Here is a 25318-nt window from a genome sequence, read left to right as displayed (position 1 = left end):
ACTGAAGCCTTGTCTTTTGCACTTAAAATTTTGAAATTCTATTTGTCTTCTATCTTCAAAACTGAGATATTGGCTAGCTTATTAGATTTGAATAATTAAATAACAGTTTTTAGTTTGTTCATAAATAGCAAAATATTTTAATTTTTTATAAAAGTGGTAACTTCTTATTTAAACTAATGAACTAATTGCACTGAGGAACAACTTTTTTCGTGTAATTACAGGGCTGTTATTTATTACGCTTTTTTCAAACTATTTTATAGAGAGGTAGACAATCAAAACTTAAGTTTTGATAATTTTTATTAATTTCGCTAACATTTTAAAATGCTTTTAAAAACTTCCCAGCTAGACACTGGCATAATATGTCTTCTTATATAAACTTTTGAATACAACTTTTAATCAAATTTATTAAACAAGAAATCACTATTAAAACATAAACTTTGCTACAATTTGAAGAAATTTTCCCATAGAACGTAGAAAGTAAACAACCCTGTATTTATGCAAGCACGTAATCTTACCTAATTTGGCTGTGGAGATTTGAAATTAGTGTCGTTCCAAAAGTTAAAGATTTAAAAAAAAAAAAAACGTAAAGATACATACATATACATTTGTCTTGTCCTTTGTAAATAACACTTGAAAAAACAACCTATGACTTTAACGTATCCTCTTTAATTAACTGAAGTATATTATCGCCTTACCACTTCCTACGCACCAGAGAAGTGGATCCTCCTTGCTCCTTTGTTTGGGGGATGCAGCGAAGCCACTTTGGAAAAAAAAAATTTAAAGAAGGCATTTTTATGTTTCAATAGTTACAGGGCTGCCGCAACTGGAAAGATTTTAAATGTGGTGGCAAATGTTTCATGAGGCTATTGAAAACTTAAAAGGTTTTAATTCCACTTTAGGGATATTCTAATTAATAGGGGATATTCTAATTAGCACTTAGATATATTTCTCTATATTTACAAATCCCTTTTGGTAATTGGGTCGGCTGTTCAATGACGGTTATAAAATTATAAAATCCCTTGGTTGATAAAAATCAGCAAAAACAATTTTTTCTTCAATCTCGGTTCTCAATTATTTTAAATTTTTAACGTCAGTGACCACCTTAATAAATGGGGAGATATTACCCACCACTGCGAATACATAATTAAAACATGTTTACAAAATGTGCCACTCTTTTCGTGGTAAGGCTATAGATAGATACAAGGTATTTTTAGAATTAGCTGAAATTCTACCAAATTTAGTATCTAATTGTCTATTGCTTTAAAAATTTTTTTATCCAAAGCGGAACACTTGTCATCTCTGATGCTGGCAGAATTTAAGAAATTAAAATACATTTACTAGCACCTATTGGTTTTTTTTGTCTTTTTTTTCACTACATCTATTTGGTTCTTTAACTGCATCTATATGGGGAAAGGCAAGGAGCATCAGAACTACGTTAAGTAACATTTATTTACATAAAGGACATAACGCTGGACAATACACAAAATACAAGACACTTAACTTATTAGAAGAGGCCGTCTGCCTCGTCGACTACCATCACATACGATGTGTGGGGAGGTACGCCATGATATGCGTGAGGAAGGTGCGCAATGATATATGTACGTGTGCATGACGTATGGAATACGCTTCCTACATCTATAAGTTTTTTGAGGAACTTAAACGCCAACAAGAAACATTGAAATTAACCCTTTACACTTATCTCAAGAGTTTAAAAAAACAGATGCAACCATTTTAGGCTTACATAACATCACTCAAATTTGTTCGTTCGTTTGTTGTAGTGGAACTGGGTGTCTGAGGCCATTACGGCCCTTTTCCCATTCATCCTGAAATTAGACTAAGAAACATACATGACAAAAATAAAGTTTGGGGCGCAAAATGGAGTTCGCCATTACTCAAATTTAATACTCTCTTAGCATTAAACACCCAGGAGACGCTTAATAAAGTGGTTACTAAAGATTAATTTACAAAAATTTTAACATTTTGAGTAATAGGTATTTTATGAGATGGTATGGGTAACCTTTCTGTTTGCAAATTTTCCGTCACCTTCATAAGTAATTTCAAATATAGATAAAGCGAGTTCAAGTAAACCTATAGTAAGCCATGAGGTTTCAAATACTGAAGAGGAAAATTTTTCCCTCCAAAATATCAAAATGCTGACGAATTATGAGATGATTACTTATGATTACGTTGTGAAAAATATCTTCTCCTGTAATTTGCTTGCATTTTGATACTTTGAAAACGTTCTTTTAGCATGGTTTACTCTAGGTTTAAATGAACTCACTTTCCTATGAACTTTCAATATTAATAGTATTCTTTACACATTGCTGACCGGTCACGAGTTAACTCGTGTTTTCGTGGCCAAACGTTGGTGACTGATCACGAGTTAACTCGTGTTTTCGTTAGCACTGATCTCGTGGTGACTATTTTAAAAAGTGGGCGTAATTTTCCTTACTTTTCAAGTTTTACTATTTAATTCTATGCCAATTTATTATAACTTTACGAAACCTCATATATTTGCAAAACTTGTGATGTACCCTTACACGTAGGTGATTGCAAACTTTTTATCATACGGCATTAAAAATTAAAATTTTTAAAGTTTATTTATATTGTTTTACTTCCACATCCGCTTTCAAAACAATAGCCGGGCTCATGGGGTAATTTTCAGAAAAGTTGCCGGTCAGCTAAGTGTTAAAGTTCGAACTCAACCCTTTTCCTATTCATCTTGAAATACAGGACTTTGTGGTGGATCAATGAGGTAACAGGTACACAAATAGGATGAAGCCTAGGGAATAAACGGTTATTAGCCTTTAGTTGATCGAGATGAAATTTATAAGTTTGCAGACACAAAATAATGCATGAAGATTAACAATTGATGAAGAGAAACAAACAATGAATGCATGTAAATGTTGTCTATATACAAATGAAGACAACTATTTACGTATGATGTTGGTGAATTGAAATCGCATCACTCGTGAAGTGTGAAACAGGTCTAAGACTGGCATCTCCTTAAAGATTTTCAAATTTAAATATATTGTTAAAATTTGCAGTATTGCAGTCAAAAGCTTTATCAAAGAAGTTTTTGTTGAGCTTCTTGAAATGTCAATCAAATGAATCGATTTTTAGGTCTGTGCGTATGCCAGTTTTCTTTTGAAACCACCTGACCTTGGTAATTTCTCTTCACAATAATGTTTTGTTGTGTAGCAAGTTTCCTGAGTTGGTTGTCTGTGGCATTACACCAGGGAGCCGATGAGTGTGTCATTATTGGTATTTTCATGGAGTTGTGTGTATAATAACATTTTGTGTTTCAGTTGTAAGTGTTCTTGATCGAGTAGAGTCTGTAATTCAATTACTGCAGCATTTGCCTCTTTCTTTGGATGTGATCAGTCAACGCCACCTATAACTGAAAGCCTTCACGCGGTTTATTATAAGTAGTCCGATCTGACCACTATGAAGTTAAATCAATTTACGAAAGAGTCATTTAATAGAAAATCTAGCAAAAATAAGAAAGTGGTTTCAAATATATCGTTGGTTCAAAACTAAAGCGACACTCCTGCACTCACTTCTCATGTCATTTGAATGAGAAGTGGGTGCAGAAGTGTCGTTTTAGTTTTGAACCAGCGATATGTCCAAAAATTTGTTTGATTTGGGAATATGATTGGTTTGTCTTATTTATTTGTCAACTACTACAGATTCAATTCTCAAATATATACGATAAATTTCTCTTAAGTAATTCTAAAATAGACCCCTCGGGATCTGATCAGGGGTAAGCTAATCCCTGTAATTTAAGTGTAGAGAGCAACCTGGCACGAGTGGTAATTACCAGGGCCGCCGGGTCTCTACTTTAGCAGGGCCACACTTACTTACACATATACACACATCCTCACATTCCCTTAACTCGCCCCCCTTTTGTATGTATTCCCAAACTGTAAATATTATAAATATTCATTAGTGATTATTTTCTCATTGTACTTTAATTTTACCTTTTTTCATGTACTTTTTTATTACTTGTAATTTTGTTATTACCTAATAATGGCAAAAGTGCTATTTTTCCCCCCTATCATGAACTCCATTTCGCTCCCCAAACTTTATTTTTGTCATGTATGCTCCTTAGTTTAATTTCAGGATAAATGGGAAAAGGGCCGTAAGGCCTCAGATGCCCAGTTCCACTACAACGGACGAACGAACGAATTTTAAAATAGAATTTGGGTTCATGCGCACAGCTGGTTCACTTTTTAAATAGCCTGTGCAAACTACTTATAAAAAACCGTGTGAAGGCTTTCTGATGTAGAAGGTGATGGATCAGTCCAGGGGTGAAATGTTTGTTTAGAGCAAAACCACAAGATACAATAATAATTATTTAAATANGTCCCAGCGATGATCCCTGTGGAACACCAATATTAGTTGGTAAAATAACAAATTGATCATTAAAATAATAACAGACATGTCTGTTGTTAAGGAAATCGTAAACAAGTAAACCACCTAAATAAATGGGGAGATATTACCCACCACTGCGCATACATAATTAAAACACGTTTATGAAATGCGCCACTCTTTTTGTGGTAAGGTATAAGGTATTTTAGTATAAGTTGGTACAAGTTATTTTCAGAATTAGCTGAAATTCTACCAAATTTAGTATCTAATTGTCTATTATGCAAAGCGAAATACTTGTCATCCCTGATGCTGGCAGAATTTCAGATATTAAAATATATTTACTAGCACTTATTGGTTTATTTACTACATTTATTTGGTTCTTTAACTACATCAATAAGTTTTTTGAGGAGCTAAAACGTCAGCAAGGAGCACTAATATTAACCCTTTGCACTTCTCCCAATGGTTTTAAAAAAACAGATGCAACCATTTTAGGCTTACATAACATTACTCAAATTTAATACTCTTTATACTCCTAATACTCGAGAGCATAAAACACCCTGGAGACGTTTAATAAAGTGGTTACTAAAGATTAATTTACAAAAATTTTAACATTTAGAGTGATAGGTATTTTATAAGATGGTAAGGGAAACTTCTCAAGTTAAGAGGACGCCACGGGAGAAACATTAAATTGCAAATTTTCCGTCATCTTCATAAATAATTTAAAATTTCAAATATGGAAAAAGCGAGTTCAAGTAAACCTACAGTAAGCCATGAAGTTTCAAATACTGAAGACAAATTTTTTTTCTCTCCAAAATATCAAAATACTGACGAATTATGAGATGATTACTTAGGATTACGCTGTGAAAAATATCCACTCCAGTAATTTGTTTGCATTTTGATATTTTGGAAACGCTCTCTTAGCATGGTTTACTCTAGGTTTAAATGAAATCACTTTCACTCAGTTGTAAGTGTCCTTGATCGAGTAGATTCTGCAATTTAATTACTGCGGCATTTGCCTTATTTCTAACATGTTGAATGTGATTAGTCAACTCCTCCACTAGGTTTATTACAAGTAGTCCGATCTGACCACTATGAAGTTAAATCTGTTTACGAAATAGCCATTTAATAGAAAATCTAGCAAAAATAAGAAAGTGGATTTACGACCACTAATGTACAGCTCCGTAGCCTTGTAATTTTTAACCCAATCAAGAAGACAAGAAAACTCCGGAATCAAGAATTGGGAGGAATTTTACATCGTGGGGGGGGGGCTTTTTTGTGGTACTAACCAGCATTTGAGTTACATGGAGACAAAAACATCTCACGGTTAGCCTGATGGCAAAGGAACTCTAACCCATGATCTGTCTACCACTGAGGATATTTTACGTCAGCACTATGGTCGGTGCAAGCCGGGTGCGGAATTCGTATCGACCAACCATTGCTGAGATTCGAACCCGGGCTACCTCATTGGAGGGTGAATGCTCAATCTCCTAAACCACCACGGCTCATTTACAATGGTTTGTAAAATTTTTGGATTAAGTGTTGCCGAAATGTCAACACTGCCCTGAAAAGGGTTGATATTTAATAATCACATAATTTTAAGATTGCCAGGGCTAAAAACTAAAGCTTTCAGAATTGTTTGGTAATTCTGCCAAAATTTTAAAAGCCTCTTCACGAGAGTGCTGAACCAAATTGGCGTTTCAAATGAAGTTTTAAATAATTTTCATGTGGTGATGTGGAAAATAACTTTAAATCATATTTACAAAGTAAGGATTTATACATTAAAACGTAAACTTAGCTACCGCTAAAAGAAATTTCGAGAAGAAAGTTGTCTGCCCTGTAATTGCTAGTAATTAAAATATACATATATACTGTATTATGTTTTTAAACACATCCTGCAACATTTAAGATTTTTAATTAATTTCCTTTTTGTGACAATTTACTAAAGTAGAAATCTTCCAAAGCAAATAGAAATTTAATAATAATTTTTTCAGAGCCTAAGATCATGAGCATGACTTTGACGAATCTGATGGGGACCAAATTTTGTTGAGAATTATACTGTATATCATGACTATAGATTATGAGATGAAGTGAATAAAGTTCATGAATATAGACTATGTAATGAAATGACTGAAGTTCATGAATATAGATTATGCAATGAATATGCAGACGATGAAGTAATCGGAGATGACTATGAATTCTGATCTTTTTTGTATTATATTATGTATGTATGTATCATTAATTTATATGTAATGGTATACAACCTTCCTCTCATACTATATTGTTAAAATGATATTACATTACCTTTACTACCACTTAAAAAAATATTTTCTGGAAGTAGGGAAATTCCGTAGTAGTTGGAGGGTATGATTTTAAACGATTTTGTGGATACATTAGTTAAAAACCGCCTTTTAAAGTACTAGGAACTCGAATAGTTAAAATAATTATTTCATTGAAATAAATTAAAGTAACTAAAACAATTATCCACAAAAATTAGTAATATTAGTTAAGGAATTTGCGTACCCAGATTTGCATATATACCAACATTTGTACTAGTCGATGAATGCTTTTGCTAGTGGTAGTAAAAGAATATTTAAATGACAGTTACAAGCAGAATATTTTTTCCAATTGTAATATAAAAATATTAAGTTCTAGTTCTTTTTTAACAAATGTATTCCAAAATTTTCAAATTTGGTCTCAACTCTAAGCAGTGTCACAAACAAGAATGATATCTGACCATTTACAAAATAAACATTTATTCATTACATTTAATAATATCACGCAAATGCAAATGGTGTGCTGATTCCAGTGCATTCTAACAGTAAGTATGACTGCAGAACTGTCGGCAACTCTAGGGAAGAAATACCTTCTGGAAGCTTCCTGTTTTGTATCAAGCATTTCCTGATGACGCATCGACAATAATGCTTCAAGTATCTTGGTCTGTTGATGTAGCTCTTCACTTCAAAGTACTTTTCCGTGTTCACAAAGGCTTCGTAAGCTTGGATCATCTTCTTCCTGAGTGGCAACTCTTTGGTCACTAGCTCGAGCTCGTCTGCAGTTATATAGTGGTCCGGGAGTGTCCTCCATATGAGTCTAAGGCACCGCCTGTGCATCGTGTCCATGTTGTGCATGATCACATATAAGAGTTGAAATGTGAGAAGTAGCCTTCTGTATGATTTGGTCTCGCCATGGAGATGATAGGCTTTTGAATAATTAAACCTGGAAGAAAAATAATATAATCATAATCCATAAGAATAATAAGTAGCAAATTCGCAGACAAGATAAAATAAATTAACAAACAATAGACGAGCCAGTGAAAGTGTATGATATTCGGTATCTTATATCGTTATGATATATTATGTTCCCTAACACCAGGGAGCATATTCCTCTTCATTAAAATAACCAAACACATTTTGTCGAGAAAAAATATTTAATAAAGTGATGCTGATAGCACTAAATAGCACACTTTAATACAGTTTAAATAAGAGAACATTAGACTCAGAATTGACTCAGTTTAAATCAAAATTGAAGTTTTTTTCTTTCTTACTGGGCGACGTAATTTAGTTTAGAAGAAACTATAAGCAATGAATATTTTTATATGAATCAATGAATAATATTTTTTCGCCACGTGCTGAAGGTAAACATAAATTAACATAAACATCAGGATTATGTTAATTATCTTTTTAAGAGCCGTGAGGACTCAGGGGATAGAACATCCGCTTTCCAATGAGGTAAACCGGGTAAGAATACCAGCGATGGCTGGTCGATACGAATTTCGCATCCGGCTTTCACCTTCCACAGTACTGACGTGAAATATCCTCAGTGGTAGACGGAGTTCCCTTGCCGTCCGGCTAACCATGGGAGGTTTTCCTCTCCATGTAACGCAAATGCTGGTTAGTTCCATCAAAGAGTCCCCAATGAAGGCAAATGTCTCCCAACACTTGATCCAGGAGTTTCCTTGTCTTCTGGATTGGTTTCAAAGTTACAAGGATACGGAATTGAACATTAGTAGTCGTCAACCCAAAAATTGCGTCTCCTGTTCAACGTCGGTAATAAAATAAAATAAAATTAGCCTTTCACGAGCCGTGGTGGCTTAGGGATTCGAGCATTTTCGCCTTCCGATGAGGTGACCGGGTTCGAATCTCAGCTGTGGCCGGGTTCGAATCGCACCGACCAGAGTGCTGACGTAAAATATCGTCAATGGTAGATGAATTATGAGCTATAATCCCCTACTCATCGGGCTAAAAATGAGAGATTTTCGTGGTTTTCCTCTCCAAGTAACGAAAATACGGATTAGTTCTATCAAAAAGTCTTCCACGAAGACTAGTGTGTCCCAGTATTCGATTCAGGACATCCCTTGTCTTCTGGATCGAGTTCAAAATTACAAGATTATGGAGTTGAACAATGATGTTCATTGACTCATAACTATGTCGGTTGTTCAACGCTGGTTATAAAATTAAGTTAAATTAACCCTTTGCGCTCGAATTTCTTCATGAACTTAAAAATAAAACGCAACCACTAAGACAAAACTCACAGTTTGCACAATCAGCATCACATAGAAGCCATTAATAAATGGATTACTGAACATTAAAGGGAAAAACTTAAACATTCAGAGTGGTAGGTAATTTATAGAGCCGGAGAGGTAAATTCGAGTGCAAAGGGTTTATGTAAACATGGTGGTTTTTCTTAGTCTCTCATATTTTATATCTTCAGTTAATTTCGTAGCAATTGATCTGAAAAGCCGCGTTTTTTTTCTTTTTTTAATGAACCAATATCAATTCATTCCATTGTATTTTGCTCTTTGTTCATTGTAAACTCTAATATAATTAATGTAATGTTTAAAAGATATGAAAGACTTAAAAGAAAGAAGTTTAAAGAGTATAATGGAGCGGAATCTAAAAGCAATCTGAAAAGATCTAAGGTATAGCACCCTAGTTGAGTTTCAGTGTAACCACATTCCAGAAAAATGTAAAAACTAGTAATAAAAAGAGGAAACAAAATTTCTTAACAACTACTGACCAAAAATATATGTTAATTAAACATTTGTTATACAACTGACCACATCAAATTCTAAATTTAACGCAAAATAATGCCTTTTAAAATTACGATAACCTCATTAAATATTTGTCACCATTTCTTACATTTTTTTACGCTGTGACCATCTCATATTTATAAATTGTCAACGGGTTCGTACGTTACTTGTAAATCTCAAAAGATGGCATTAACCTGTTAGTGTCCAGCGTCATATTTATGGGACAGTTTCCTTTTTCAAAAACATATATTGTGGTAGGACAATTGTTTCAATTTTGTCTTTTATCTAGGAGAAATGAAAGTTTCTCTTCCACCATAATTTATTAGTGATTCTATCACTAGATGTATAACTATAAGGTGCAGGGACATTTCGAACTGAAATGGTAACAAATAGTTGATCATTAGCCATTTAGTTGAATAACATATTATACCACTTTTTTCAAAAAACCACTTTTTGCACCACTTCAATATAAAAAGTCGGGATAAAACGGGTTAAGAAATTAAAAATTTCTAAGTTTGAACTTTCACTTTTAAATAAAAATACAACTAAACAGCAGATAGTGAAACTCAATATATATAAATAAATCTTTCAGAATATTACGGTAGTTACGAGTATAATTACAAAATAATTTTGAATTTACATATTACTACCACAAATTTTTCCAGGTGCATACAAACCCTGTTTAAAAAGTGGTGATAAAAATTTCTTAAAAATTCAGAAAATTTTAAAGGTTTTAATTCTGGAAATTTAAGTTGATCAGTTTTAACATCTAGATAGATTTCTCTTAATTTATTATATTTCTGTTGATAAAAATTAAAAACAATTTTATCGTCATTCCTTCTGCAAAACTTTTTTTTAAAATTTTCCCGATAGTGCATGCTTTGTTTTTAACATAACGGTATCGTATGAAGTCTTGGCTAAGCAGAGCCGCCAACTTTTATGTTTTTTTTCTTTCAGTGTAGTGAAAAAGCAAAGTAAAAGCGTAATTAGCAGTTTCTCTAATTTCACCAGCATTCGACAACACTTCGGCATAGTTTAAGGATTTTTAACACTTTTAAGACCAGAAATAGCTTGAAAGTAATTATTTTTTCTTGCATAAATATTTCTGAATAGATATTTCTAATTATGAAATTCAATATTTATTTTACTGCCACTGGAGAAAATCATCTTCGTAAAAATTAAAAGCTTGCAGGGATGTAATTGCGATTTTGTTGTTGTTGTTTCTAATGCCACTTGCCAATACCAGCAAGCCTGCTTGGTGACACCAAGCGAATTTAAGGCAGAGGGTGTGTTTCTTGTTTTTCAGTGGCGCCATCTATTGCCAAGAATTCGTCTTCAGCCACACACACGTCACGCACATTCATACATCCATTCATTCATCCACAGATTGTAATTTTTGACCTGGATCAGAGAACAATCAATCTACAATTCAGTATCCCCAGAGGTAGCGATTTGTTATGAGAACATGGAGGACTATGTGACCCGAGAGATTTAGCGTGTACCAGTCACCATTTACTACACGGGAAGTCTTCAGTCGACGGGAATCGAACTCACTACCTCTTGGAAGTAAACTGAGTAAAATGTTATTTAGTTAAGTTAAGCAAAGTAAGTAAAGTTAAAGTTTAGAAAAGTGTTATTTAGCTGCCGTTAAATATTCAGAGAACCATAGACTTTCGGGTTGGCAGCTATGTAATAATATATTGTGGAAAGCTAAATTACATTACTTCAGGAAAATAAATTCTAAAAGTTAAACACTTGTAATACCACTTGTTACTTTTTTAAGAAAAATGAACCGCGCTTTTAAAATAACGCTTAGCACAAATGGTTAACAATAGATTCGCGATAATCAAAAAAAATTTTAAAAGTAGTAGCATTTATAGCGTTATTTTAAACTGTTTGAAATTTTACACCAGTACTCAATACCTATCGAAGATAATTGATGTTTGTAATAGGAAAAAAAAGACATGTCATTTCTACCAGCACCACACTGAGATCAAAACAAGCACAAAACCAACTTAGGTCAGTTTCCATGTCAAAAAGAAGAAAACAACGTCATTTATATAATTTAGGTAAAAAAATTAAATCGTTGAAAAATATGATTTTATAAATCAATATCAGAAATTATTTAATCAATATCGTTCAAGTTTGGGACTTATAAAACATACATTGCACATTTTCATAAAAAATTGCTTATTTAAAATGGTGTAAGAATTTGCTTACCCAAAGTTTCAAAAATTATTCAGTCATCATTATATCAAATAATAAATAAGTATAAAAATTCATTCTTGTACATTTATAACTGGATAAATTAAACGTGTTTTATAATTGTATGGAAGAAATTTTTGTTTCTATGAATAGTTCTAGAGCAGCGGCTCCTTAAAGGTGTTCCGAGGAACCTTAGGGTTCTGTGGAAGGGTCACAGGGGTTCCGAAAGTTTAAATTTTTTTGATTGGGTAATGATTTTTGAGACCTGTTACTACATTTGTATCCAAAGAACAAACCATACTTTATTTGCTATGTTGATTATTTTTATAAAACTATAGTATTTCAATAAAATGTCAGTAAAAAAAGAAATAGCAAAATTTATAAAAATTGCAACAGAAATTCTCGACGAACTTTTCAATTCAAAATAAAATGACCAAATTCTAGAATAACGAATTATTTTTCTCTGATAGCTAAAGTTAAGAGATATCCTTAACTTTCATAAAAGTTCGTTTTCTTAAACTATAATTCAGCTTATTTTATTAGTTTTCAGCTAATTTATACACCAAAAACAAATTCAGAACTAAACTAGATACTATTTCTAGCTTGTGAATTCAACTGTTTGACATAAAACCTATTACTTTAAAAGTTTTATTGATAAAAGGATCATCGAGAAAAATTTCAATCTTCACATTAAACATTATCAAAATAATAAATAGTTTTTCTTTGGTTAGTATGATACCAACTGCTGATGAATTTTATTTATATATTTAGGGTTCTGCCAAAAGATGCTCGAAAATTGAGAGTTCCGTAGAAGTAAAAAATTGGGAACCGCTGTTCTACGAGGGTTGCTATTTATATTTCTGGCCTAATAATGAAAAAACAAATATGTAGGATCGAAATTGGTTTTATTGTTTCTCAAAATATTCTCCGTGATGATCAATACACTTTTGCATGCGTTTGAATTAATTTTCAAAGCACTTTTTCCAGTCCGATTGAGGTAACTCCAAAACATGCGTTTTGAATGCATCAACCGCTTCTTCGGGGGTCGAAAATCGTTGTCCACGTAATTTATTTTTGATGTGTGGGAATAAGAAGAAGTCATTGGGTGCCAAATCAGGGCTGTACGGCGGATGACCCATCAGTTCGATCTTTCGCTCCGTCAGAAATGCCTTTGTTTGAGTCGATGTGTGAGAGCTCGCATTGTCATGATGAAGAATGATTCGCCTGTTCTTCTGCTTTTTTCGAATTTCTCCGATGACTTCTGGCAAACAAATGGTCGTGTACCATTCAGAATTGACCGTCCTGCGTTGCTCTAACGCCACTGTTGCCACATGACCGTTAATGCCGAAGAAACAGGCAATCATTTGTTTCGATGTGCTTCTTCCTCGAACAACTTTTGTTGGTTTTGCCTCGTCTTGGAAGACCCATACAGTTGATTGCTGTTTTGTTTCCGGCTCATATGCATAGATCCATGATTCGTCACCTGTGTAGATGTTATACACAGCCTTTGATGTACCTTGAACGTATTTTTCCAACATTTCCTTGCACCAATCGACACGAGCCTTTTTTTGAGCGTTTGTCAGATTATGCGGGATCCAACGCGAACAAATTTTTTTTACGCTCAAATGTTCATGCAATATTTTATTGATGCTAGTCATACTAATGTCCAAAGACGCCTCTATCTCACGGTATGTCACATGACGATCTTGCTTTATCAGTTCACGCACAGCATCGATCTTTTCTGGCACAACAACGGATTTTGGACGACCTGCACGGGATTCGTCCTGGATCGAACATCGACCACGATTAAATTCGTTATACCAATTTTTTACAGTGCTGTAGGATGGCGCTTTATCGCTGAATAAAGAATTAAGTTCATCGAAGCACTCTTGTCTTGACAATCCACGTCGAAAGTTATGAAAAATAATGGCACGAAAATGTTCACGATTCAATTCCATTTTTTGAAAGAGAAGAACTTTTCAATTTACTGTCAACAACACAAATGAAGCTATAATGGTAAATCGTCTGCTGAATTTATGTTTAAAAATATCAAACTTTCGATTAAAATCGTCTGCGGTCGCCTAGCAACACTTATTGTTGCCAAGGCCAGAAATATAAATAGCAACCCTCGTGGAGATGTGGTGAATTTGATTCGGAGTTTATTTTCAGAATTGCTCCAGACTAAAAGTCTGGGGCTGTCTGCTGCTATGGTAACAAGCGAGAGCGCATTTCTAATGGGGGGTGCATTGGAGGAATGAAAGTGTCGATTAGTTTATTCACGCTGACCTTATGCAAAAATCAAGACAAAACTATTCACCCCACACCCCTATTCGAAGTGACTTTTCCTCGTAACCATGGTACTCGCTACGTCACGAGACTGTTGTCTGGAGGAGTTCTCCTGAAAGCAGCACTATACCTGAAATTCGAGAAGAAAATTGCTAAAATCAGTTGCCTGTGTATAAACAAGAGGTCGTGTTAACGTTACAGTTATAAGGCTTCGTTTCTTATCATGTTTTATCAGTTTTCTAATCTTTAATTGGGAACCAGCAAGCGACACCACCCATAGGTTTCGAACGTGAAAGCTTCTTGAGAAAGTTTTTTAAGAAGCACAGAGTTGCCTTAAACTTAAACTGTATAAAACATCTGTGCACCTAAGACAGCTAGATCTTTGTGGTGCTTTGATGAGGTTGTAACACAGAGTTTCCATCATTCATGAATTCATAATATTATTTATTTTTTAAGCGGTAGCAAAATGTAGGCTTTTCATTTATATCTTGAATTTATATATTTAATTTTAAATGAATTTGGTCATCATAAACAGAGGCAGCAAATAAAAAATGCCTGAGAAACATGCGATGGTATAGGTAAGTTGTTCCAAAATTTGACTGTTCTACAATTGTAATTTGATTTTCTCCTCACTACCTCTTGAGAAAATCTTCTCGAAAAAGAAGATAAGATGGCAAGTATGTTGATAGCAGCATCCTAGCAGTGTGCATGACAGCAGTACCGGTTATTAGATCTTAAATTATTCATGTGTTATATTCAAGTTTACGTGCTACGGAATCAACATTAGTAACACTTACTTCTAGGTAAATTTGTTAAAAATTTATGAAGTTATCTTGTCTGTGAGTAAAAAAATTTAGTTTTAAGAAAAACTTACTAAAACTTATTCTATTCATACTCCCGTCAATCTAAAAAGCAATGTATCTTAGTAGCTAAATGACACTAATTCGTCATTTGGCTACTGGTATTGTAGCAAATAATTAATTATTTATGAAGATTTTTCAATTCTTTATTTTATTCACAAAAAATAAGCGATTCTTGACTACCACTTTTTTGGTTGAGTTTAGCATATATATTAACACGTGAAGTTTCATTATTTAATTTTGAAAACTTAAGAGAAGACATAAATCTCAGGCCGATGGCAGCTTACTATTGTAGTGGCGTAATCTTATCCAAAATATTTAATTTCCCTTTCACTCCAATTTGCATTCCAATTACCAGAAAGAGCCACCTTAAAGACAACATTTCAAGACGGATGGGAAAAGGGCCGCTAACGGCCTCAGTCGCCCAGATAAAATTTGATGATGATGATAACACATAGCAAATTGTAGTAGCTACAAGTTCTTAATTTCTTCTGGATAAAAGGTATAAATAAAACATTTTTAGTTTCGAATTATCGGGCGTAATTATTGTTATTGCAAAATCAAAATTGTCGATCGGGGCAATTATTGTAACAGCAAAATCAAAATTGTTTCAGTATTAATATAAAGTGTTAAATTTTATTAGTTAATTTAAAGAATTCAGCCATATGAATCTGCTTTTCAAACTAAAAAAAAACGAAAAGGAACAATTCATAAATTAACAAGGCAACTATCATATAAGTCATGCTTCCAAATTCGAAAATTAAATGCTGCTTTACTTTAGGAATAAGCTTTAAACGTCTCCTATGCCCGGGTTTCATAGGGTCGCAGTATCCCATAATGAAAAAGAATCCGAAAGAAGAAAGTTTTAGCGTCATGGCTTCTTGATGTTCGACAAAAATATTCTAGTGGTAACAAACTACTCTTCAAAGTATTTTAAGGTTTTCCTCATTTCGCAACAACTTCAAATTAGATAATATTCATCTAGCACGCATCAGAATTCTATATTGAGCTGTCAACTTTTTGCGCTTTGTGGGAAAATTTCATCTTATGGTAGCAAAGTTTATGTTTTAATCTATAATTCATTGTTTAGTGAATTTGATTTAAAGTTATTTTCCGCTACACTACATATGAATGATTTAAAAGTACATATGAAGAACCATTTTGTTCCAGGTCACTTATGGTGAGACTAATAAATTTTTCGCAAGATGAACCAAAATTCCGGAAGCTTTAGTTTTTGATTGTCTATCACTCTATTAAATATTTTGCAAAAAGCATAGTAGTTGACTGGCCGGTCTGTATATGTTCAATAAATTTACAAACCTTTGCTGCAATCAGAAAAGTTTAATGATCGATACTTGAAAACAAGGAATGTAGTTTATATTATAAATTTTACTACCAGTTTAAACATTAAGACCTTTGGGAGTCCAGGGGAGTGTTGATTTATTTGTCTATCATTGTAAGGAACACAGGATTTCGAAGCTACTCTAACACATTTATAACCTAAATTATATACATTTAGATATACGGCAACAATCCATAATATGTTTAAAATAAATTGAAAGTTAAACCTTGAGTATTGAACAAACCTTCAACATATTTTTAGTAACACTTTTATTTTTTGACATTACGCTGTAACATTTTAATTTCCTTCCGACTAGACAAAAACTTTATCTTACGAAAGTTTTTTCGGCTCGTTTTGAGTTGATATAGTTAAAAAAGTTTTTACTGTTTAAACATTTCCATTGTAAAACTGTGACGTTTTGTTTAATAAAAGAAAATATCTAGTTAGGAAACGAGCATTCTCACTTATTAACCCTTTGTGCTCCTATATCCCCACGGAGGCACCACTTTAAAATTAATTATACCTAAATAATTAGTAACAGCATTATTTTAAGAATTTTAAATAAAGCCATAGAATGTAAAACAGCAAATTTTAATGAAATCTTTAAATTTGAAAATTATATCAAAGATAAAAACTACAGACCAATAGCTGCACATTTCACCTCCGACGCCTCATATCATAACTATCAAAACAAATAATTTCATCAACCTTTCTGAAAATAACGTTAACTCATGCTGATACAATTCTGAACAACTCCAAAATCAAACAAACACAGTATAGAGCAAGCTGCTCAATTTATTTTTGATTCCTTTTTAGTTATTCAAGCAAAGAGCTTGAAACATTCATAAAAGCAACTCCAGTGACTGTTGAACTNACAATAAAATCAAAATACCTGGACTAGGACTAAGAATTTTAAAATTGTATAACATTAGTATATTGTGAAATTTAAATGCTATAGTGCTGATATTAGATCAAACAGCATTTAGCACGTTGAATGCCATGGAGGTCACCGGTGACCGTTTAGTCGCCGCGCCACGGGGGTGACCAGCGAAGCCAAGATTATTCAAAACATTAAATTCGAGTAAATTTTTAATTTTTTTAAATATTATTATCGTTACTAAAATGGTTTGAAGAAATTAATGCAATATAGAACACACAAAAATAGTTTTATTTATGTACACAGAGATGCCAACTTTCTCCGGACAGCGAATAAATATTTTCAAGTGGTAGTTTATTAATAGTGATTCTTGGTTAAATAAATTCAATTTACTAGATTTTTATGTACCTCGATTTCTAAACAATTCTTAGGCTTATATAAGTCACCACTTTTTTTCAGATATGTCATGCTAAACCTTTTAAAAAAAACTAGCAAAATCTGTCTAACTGCATCAAATTTAATCCCATTCAATACTTCAATATCAATTGTGCTTTTTATATTCATGAAAATTTCTGATTATTTTATAAATCATGACTCATATTAAATATCAATTCATGTTTAATTTATCAAGCAAATTTGCTTGATCTTCTGTTCTGCTACCTTAATGCTGCATAATTCAAAATGTTTTTAATTCAACTTGTAAATACTTCATGATGGATGGGTTAGGGGCCGCTGCGCGGCCCAGGCACCCTGTTTTGGATTAATAATAAAAAATAAAAAAATCTGTCTAATCATTGCCTGCTTACCTCATTGCTCAACCAAAACTGTTCTAAAATTCCAGATGAATGGGATAGGGGCCGCTTCACGGCCCAGGTGCCCAATAAAATCGAAACACTAGGACTAGGAAAATCTGTCTAATATTTGCAAATTTAGTTCGTAGTTCTTTACCGTTTGGCCAGATGGGCAAGCCATGTAAAATTAGGGTGGCATTCAGCGTGTTAAAAGTACTGGGAGTGCAAAGGGTTAATAATAGTAATAGTAACGAAATCAAATTTTGTTCGGAAACAAGAATTCTAGTTCAAATCTAATCAGAGTAATAATAATAGAATTATCATTATATTTTGTTTTTTCCAATGCTGCTACGTATTTGGAAAACGAGAAAGCTAATAGAAGAGGAAAAAAGTAGTTTTAAAAGAAGTAAAATAATGAATATTTTATCACGAGTATCAATAATTTAAAATACATATATTTATAGCTTAAATTTTATCACTTACCCCTTTTTTTAAATGCTGAATTAAAAGCTCACACTATTAGGCTTCTACTATTTTTAATTAGAAATTATCTATTCCTATTATTTTTTGAGAAGAAATTTCTTTATATTAATCAGGGCTGTTTGTTACCCGGAAAAGAGAAAAAACTGGTCGTAAAACTGTTCAATCTGTAACTTATTTTCGGGAGAAATAAAGAGACTTAGCTACCAATTCTTATTAAAAGTTAAAACGTATATACTGGAATGCTTTTTCGGTTATGGGTAGTAATTGACAGTACGTCTTGGTAATCATGGGCATTTATTCCTCCACGAAATTAAGTTAGAAATGAAATGAACCAGTTTTACCCCTTTTTCGGTTTGATTCTCATTAACCATTTAAACGTCAATTCTCTATTTTTGGAACATGCATACCTGCCCACTTTTAATCTTTCCGAGGATGATTTTCCCAAGTGGTAGCAAAATGGAATTTGAATTGCAATTTTAGATAGAAACATACACTGTATTTTGAAAAAGCTTATGCGAACTACCACTGCAGAATTACATATTCATATGTATGCTTCATTTTTTTAAAAAAGTTTTTGTAAAAGTTGGCAGGTATGAGTTTCTTTTTTAAAATGTTAAATACTCAAAACTTTTATTACAGTTGGAGAAGCTAAATATACCTATCAACCAGAATATAATAACAATATAAAATTACTTATCTTGTGATATATATCGTGTCCTGAAATCAAATTTTTATGTTTTTAACTGAATTGGTTACTTACTGCAGAAAATTTCCATCTAATATAAATGCAAACTTGTTACCACTTTTTTCAATGTAGGTAATTTAGTAATTACTGTTAGACAAGAGTTTGGCAGGTAAAAGGTAAATAAAATAGATAAATGTGAATGAGTAAAGACCACAAGTTTTTGAATAAATAGAAACTTAATGAGCTGTTTACAATATCTTTGAAAATAAACTTCCCTTTAAAAAAAAACTTAGTTAAATAGTGTTTCCAGCCAATCATCCTCCAAATTTTGAAGTTAGGCTTTTCAAAACTCACTGTCACGATCTTTCCAAAATTTCACTTAACATATTATCCATTTAACTTTAAATTTTAACATATTAAATCCTTAACATAATAAATTAATATAATTAAATTTCTAAAATCAAGAAATGTTACCTATTACTTCTTTACAGATAATTTTTTTTTACTCACCAAAAATAGAAATTCTCATCATATATTGGATTTCTTTTGCTGGTTAGTATGTTTTTAAGATACCATTGTAATTGTGGCTTCGTGATTTTCAGTTCGAACCCGTGATTCAAGGCTACTGCTAGATTTGAAGCTGATGGTTCCGCAAAACATTTGTGTACTGGTCCCCAAAGATCATGACTCAACAATACCTGCAAAGGACAGCTGAGACAATCATCTTTTGTCAGATAATCAGCATAGCACTTTTTCAATTGTTGAAAAAAATAGTTTAATTTAAATGGGCTCATGCTTATAAATGATATCTCTCTTAGAGAGCAGTCCTTCTTCTTAATCACATTTATCATACTCTCCAAAGGACTAACATCATCACTGTTAGCTTCGAACAAATTGTCCAAAACTCGATCGAATACCACTTTCCGTTGAGACCTCGTCTCACAACGGGAAAACCGCACACATGTCTCAATGTAAACCTCCAAAATTCTCGGCTCCTGGCATTCTTGATACCTGCGATTTACTACTTCCTGATACTGATCGAAACAGTCTCCCAATTTCAGTTCCATGAAGACATCAAAATAAGCCCGAAAATTTGGCGACAGAATCAATTTGGCCAGAAAGCCATTTAGATTCAAGTACGCCAACGAGCTTTCGACATCGTCATCGAGAAGTACATGTCGAGTCAATGGTAAGCCACATAGATTTAAATATTGGAGGTCTTTGAGGTAAAAACTGTTAAACTTTTCGAGGTGGAAATCTTCTTTAATCGCTCTGGTGTCCGATGGAGTGTCCACGACGTTCATTCTCGTTATAAAACGAGGTCTATTTTAGTCCCTACCTCATTTTTAGAACATAATCCAATTGTTCGAGAATACCTTTAGAGGCAGTGTGTTTACTACTGTCTGCGCATGCCCTAGAAGATGATTGCCATAGCAACCGGAGCCTTTTCTCAGAACTCCCCATCACCCATTTTATCTTCATCCTCCGTTTATAGAATGTGATTGATCCGAATCCATTCATGTTTCTGATCTACGCGACGGTTTATTTCATTCAAATATTTTGAAACTATCGGGAGGAATTCATGAAAAGCTAAATATAGCTTCGCTTTATTGATTTCATGTTTTCAAAATTTTTAATTCACTTTTGTTTGTTTTTTTAAAACTAGAAATGGTCTTTTAAAATTCGTTTTTTAATATCACAGTCACCTACTTTTGGCTATCACTGTAACACGCCATATTTCAAATAATACATTAACTCAGCCATTAGATTCATGAGTAAAACGATTTTAGGAAGAACATAAAATGTATTATAGATAACAAAATTTTTTTTAAATTTAGAATACTAATAAAACGTATTACACTAATGACGTATTAAAAATTAACTACGGTAATAAATATTTCATTATAATTTGAAAACAAAGCTTGAAACGCCTTCACATTTTTTTCCCAAAGAATATCGAGTGAATTTATTCTCACTTTTCTTGTTTTATAACAATTATTTTATTATTTAAAAACTCTAAATTCAAGGGGGGAAAGTATTATGATATATCTTTTAATTTTGAGTGTTTTTAATTCAGCGTTTTTTACTTGAGCGTTTTTAATTGATAGTCGGAGAATGTTTATAAGTTATATCGACCTATACTTTAACCCTTTGATACAAGTTGGACACCGGTGCCCCTGTTATAGATTTCTTGACGCTCTGATTACAAGCAAAAATATATTTCGATACTTTTTAATTATAAAATACAGTCCAATAATTACTGAAAAAACTGTCAGATTATCGGAATTATATAGTACTAAAGTATAAAATCCAAAAACAGTGGTTTGAATTTTTTTCCATTCATATTCAAGAATGTATCAATAATTGATTAAAGGCAGAAAAAGACAACCTGTGTTTCATGCTATATTTCATAACCATAAATTATTAGAATGCTAAATATAATATTTTTTTACTTATTTTGACATTATTTCATTCAAAATAAGGAAAAAAGTATGGAAAATATGTTTTATCGAAATTCTGCGACAAAGGGTTAAAACATATAAGATTGCGTGGCAATTTTCGGGGGTTGGCGAGCGTTAGCGAGCAGGGGGCGCAGCCCACTAGTATATATGATTAAACTAACAATAATTAAAGTAAAAGCAAAGTAAGTCTGTCAAATTAGCAGCGACTACATTTAAGTTATCGTTTTTTATTTAATTACAACTTGATTCTGATTTTGTACAAATGCTTTTCTGAATCACCCGTCTCCAAGGGGTTAATTCAAAATATTAAATCAGATTACCCAGAATTTTAAAGAAAAAATTTCAATTGTTTCGCCCTTAAAATTTACTACCTTATCTTCATTCGTAAAGCGGAGTTTTGTTAAATTTAAGCGCAGTAACAATATTGCAGGGGGGGGGGGACGTTTTAATGAATCTGTTACTAGATCGATAATGAAGACGGTTGGAACATGGGTGAAAGCCCTTATATAGCAAGACGGAAAAGAGAAAAACCTGGTACGTAAAACATTTCATTCCAGCATTTTTTTCGAAAAAAATGAAATATCTGTAACTATAAAGATTTCTTTTATAATTCTGGCATATATATAAAACTGCTTCTTTTCCAAGATAAAGTAGNATGGGCGTTTCTTAATTTGCCAGGCATAAATGATTAAAGAAAGGATTAGCTCTTTCATTTATAGGTTAAATCATATAAAGTTTAATATGAAGTATTTCATTTTATAACCGTCATTGATCAGCCGACCCGATTTTGGGTTTACGACTACTAATGTTCAACTCCGTAGCCTTGTAATTTTAAATCCAATCCAGAAGACAAGGGAACTCATGGATCAAGTATTGGGAGAAATTTGCCTTCGTGGAGAACTTATTCATGGAACTAACCCGCATTTGCGTTACATGGAGAGGAAAACCACGAAAACCTACCACGGTTAGCCTGACAGGAAGGGGACTCTAACTCGTGATTCGTCTACCACTGAGGATATTTTATGTCAGCACTGTGGTCGGTGCGAGTCGGGTGAGGAATTCGTATCGACTAGCCATCGCTGGGATCCGAACCCGGTTCTGCAGCTTGGAAGGCGAACTCTCTATCCCCTGAGCCACCACGGCTCAATATGTGTAAATGAAGTATTGCGATTTGGCGATGTAATTAAAAATGGAGTGTAATTTCACATACCATTCTCATTTCGTTAGCATTCAATTCAAAATATTTTTACAGCTGATTACAAATTATCTAGAATTTTATAGTAAAATTTTTCAACCAAATCTATGTTTGTAAAACGTAATCTTGTAAAATTTAAAAAGCAGTAGAACTACTATTGGAAATTAAAGCTTTAATGAATCTGTTACTAGATTACTAATGAAGAGGGTTGGAATGGAAGTATATTCTAAAACACACAAATAAAAGGGGAAATATTAAATTAAAAAAGATGACAATCTACCAGTTTTCTAAGTACAAAATTTTTAAAAATATGGGCATTTCTTAATTTTATATGAAAAAAAAACTACACCAAGTTGCTCTTATTATTTTCATTTTCTTTCAGTTATACAAGCAAGGTTCTTGTCTCCCAGTAACAGCCCCCCCCCCCATAAACTGCTGAACTCAAACTGTCTTTTATTTTAACCTTTTATTCTTTTTCATAATGTATGGGATATGGGCCTTCTGCGCGGCCCAGGTGCCCAATTTTCTATAAATAAAGAAAGAAAAGAAAGATATATGTAAAAATGATTAAAGAAAGGATTAACTCTTTTATCTATAAGTTAACTGGTATGACGTATAATATTAAGTATTGCAACTTGGCAATGCAATCGAAAAACGGGGTGTCATTCTAATACCATTCTATAATTCTTTCCATCAATTTTAAACACCTTTCTTTTTAAATCAAAATACGTGAAAATTCTGATTTTGGTTTCAAAAAATCTGAAACTTCTAAACATATAAAAAATTTCCATATCTTACTTGTGTAATTTTTTTCCCATCATTAATAAATTAGTTAATGAAATTATTTAATTAGTCTAAATTCCCCATTACATTTGCATATTTTTCTTTCAAGTTGAGGACTTATAACTTTTAGTGAAAAAAAAAATAGAATTATTGTAGTTGAACCAATCATTCAAAAGGTATGAAGAGAAACGTGACGCATTAAAATAACATTATAGGACAAGTTTCACCGTTACAGCTAATGCGCTATAAAAGCCAGCTTTTAAAATTTTGTCTATTGTCTCTATATAGAGGATGATAAATACGAATTATGCGGAGGAAAAGGAATGTTTCGAAAGAAAAAATTCATTTTTTGGGTCAAAATAAGCCTTTTCTGCCACGGTTAGAGTTAACTGCAGGGCTTGTAAGCATCTTAAAAAAACAAATAGTAGGTATCAACTTTGTAATTAGGAAGCTGAAAATTTCGTAACAGCTTCAACTGGTGAATTAAAATTTCATATCCGCCACCTTTGGATCTATATATATTTACTTAAGGAAAAGAAAATATTATGATAGCTACAATCATATTAATATTAATCAAAATTATATTCATTTTACTACCATTTTTTAATTTTTTTCAGGTGCATATGAACCCTGTAACTGTTATACATATAAGAGAGTTTTGGGGGGATAACACCAAAGCACTTTACAGAATGAAAATCCGTCAAACCGTTCAAAAGTTATAAAAAGGTTATCCGTTTTTTCTTTCCTGCTGACTGTGCATAATTATAATACATTGATAAGATTCAGTTAAGAATGTACCCGTTAGTGCTTAATGTCCTCTTCTAAGGATAAATCCCTGTCAAAAAAATTACTATTGGTTAAAATTTATTTAAGTTTAAACATCATCGAACCATTATAGCCATTATCGAACCATTATAAAAGGATATTCAGAATCGGTCGGACTTTAGTATCGTTTAGAAAGACTATTTTAAACACAAACAATTAAATAAATTTTAAAGTGAAGGTGCAATTATTTTAAATCAACATAATAAAGCTCACACTAGACTACAACTGTTGCAAAAACTCAACATTCTGTAGTGATGTATATATACGTAAGCTTTTCTGATATTTTCTAAACTTCTACTAATTCCCTAATTTTAAAATATGGTAGTATCCCAATTCCAGAATCTTATATTATAGTGAACTGGACCATTGTGAGCCGAATTGTTATGCTTCTTTCAGATAATTTTTAATAATGAACTAAGAAACTTAACATTTATCTTTTAAGAAAAAGCTCATGGGAACATCGACTCACAGGTTAATCAAAATGTTTAATACAATAAAATCTACGCTTGGATATGAAATTATTTCATTATTTTATTCTATTTATTTATTTATTAAAACACAAAATTTTTCCCTTAATTTATCGAACAGAAAATTTCATACTACTGACAGAAAATAATGTATTGAAATGCCAAAGTTTCATTTTTATATGACTTAAAAGAGTTATATCAATTCCTTTCAAAGAATATCGATCCATATTCTTCCCTTTCATTTTTTTCTCATAATTGTTATTTTTTTACATTCGATTTTAAGACAGAATTCTCGACTTAACTAAGTGCATCTGTCCTGGACTTCGAAAAAGGTATTTTTGTACCAAGTACGCCCACGCCTGAATAAAGAGATGATGATCACTATAGCAACCAGACAGAGCTCCTTCATTCATGCTAAACCGAGCTTTCAGGCGAATTTCTACTTCAATGGATACAGTTGGTTGTAGAGAAAATAAAGCTTCTATTTTATTTTACGAAAATTTCATTTTTTATTCAATCATTTTTGCAAAAAATTTCATTTATAGACACACAAGAAGACACTATTAAGTACATCCAACATTTTTAAAGGAACCACTAACGACAAATCACTCATAAAATTTTCTTAGTTTCCAGATACTTGAAAATTTATGCTTGTAA

The 25318-nt window shown here is 32.5% G+C and overlaps 1 protein-coding gene across 1 annotated transcript; it reads right to left on the bottom strand.

The window, feature by feature from the left end:
* Positions 1-7107: 7107 nt before the first annotated feature.
* On the bottom strand, positions 7108-20343 carry LOC107445878 (uncharacterized). The gene is made up of 2 exons (XM_043042096.2): positions 19440-20343; positions 7108-7587 (listed from the first exon to the last, which is right to left on the bottom strand). The coding sequence occupies exons 1-2, from the start codon at positions 20231-20233 to the stop codon at positions 7146-7148; spliced, it is 1236 nt and encodes a 411-aa protein (XP_042898030.1). The 5' UTR covers positions 20234-20343; the 3' UTR covers positions 7108-7145.
* Between the last annotated feature and the right edge of the window lie 4975 nt (positions 20344-25318).

This window comes from Parasteatoda tepidariorum, chromosome 3 (assembly GCF_043381705.1).
Source record: "Parasteatoda tepidariorum isolate YZ-2023 chromosome 3, CAS_Ptep_4.0, whole genome shotgun sequence".
Taxonomy (NCBI): Eukaryota; Metazoa; Arthropoda; class Arachnida; order Araneae; family Theridiidae; genus Parasteatoda; species Parasteatoda tepidariorum.
Note: the sequence above shows the minus strand (reverse complement) of the source record. Positions and strands in the feature narration are given on the sequence as shown.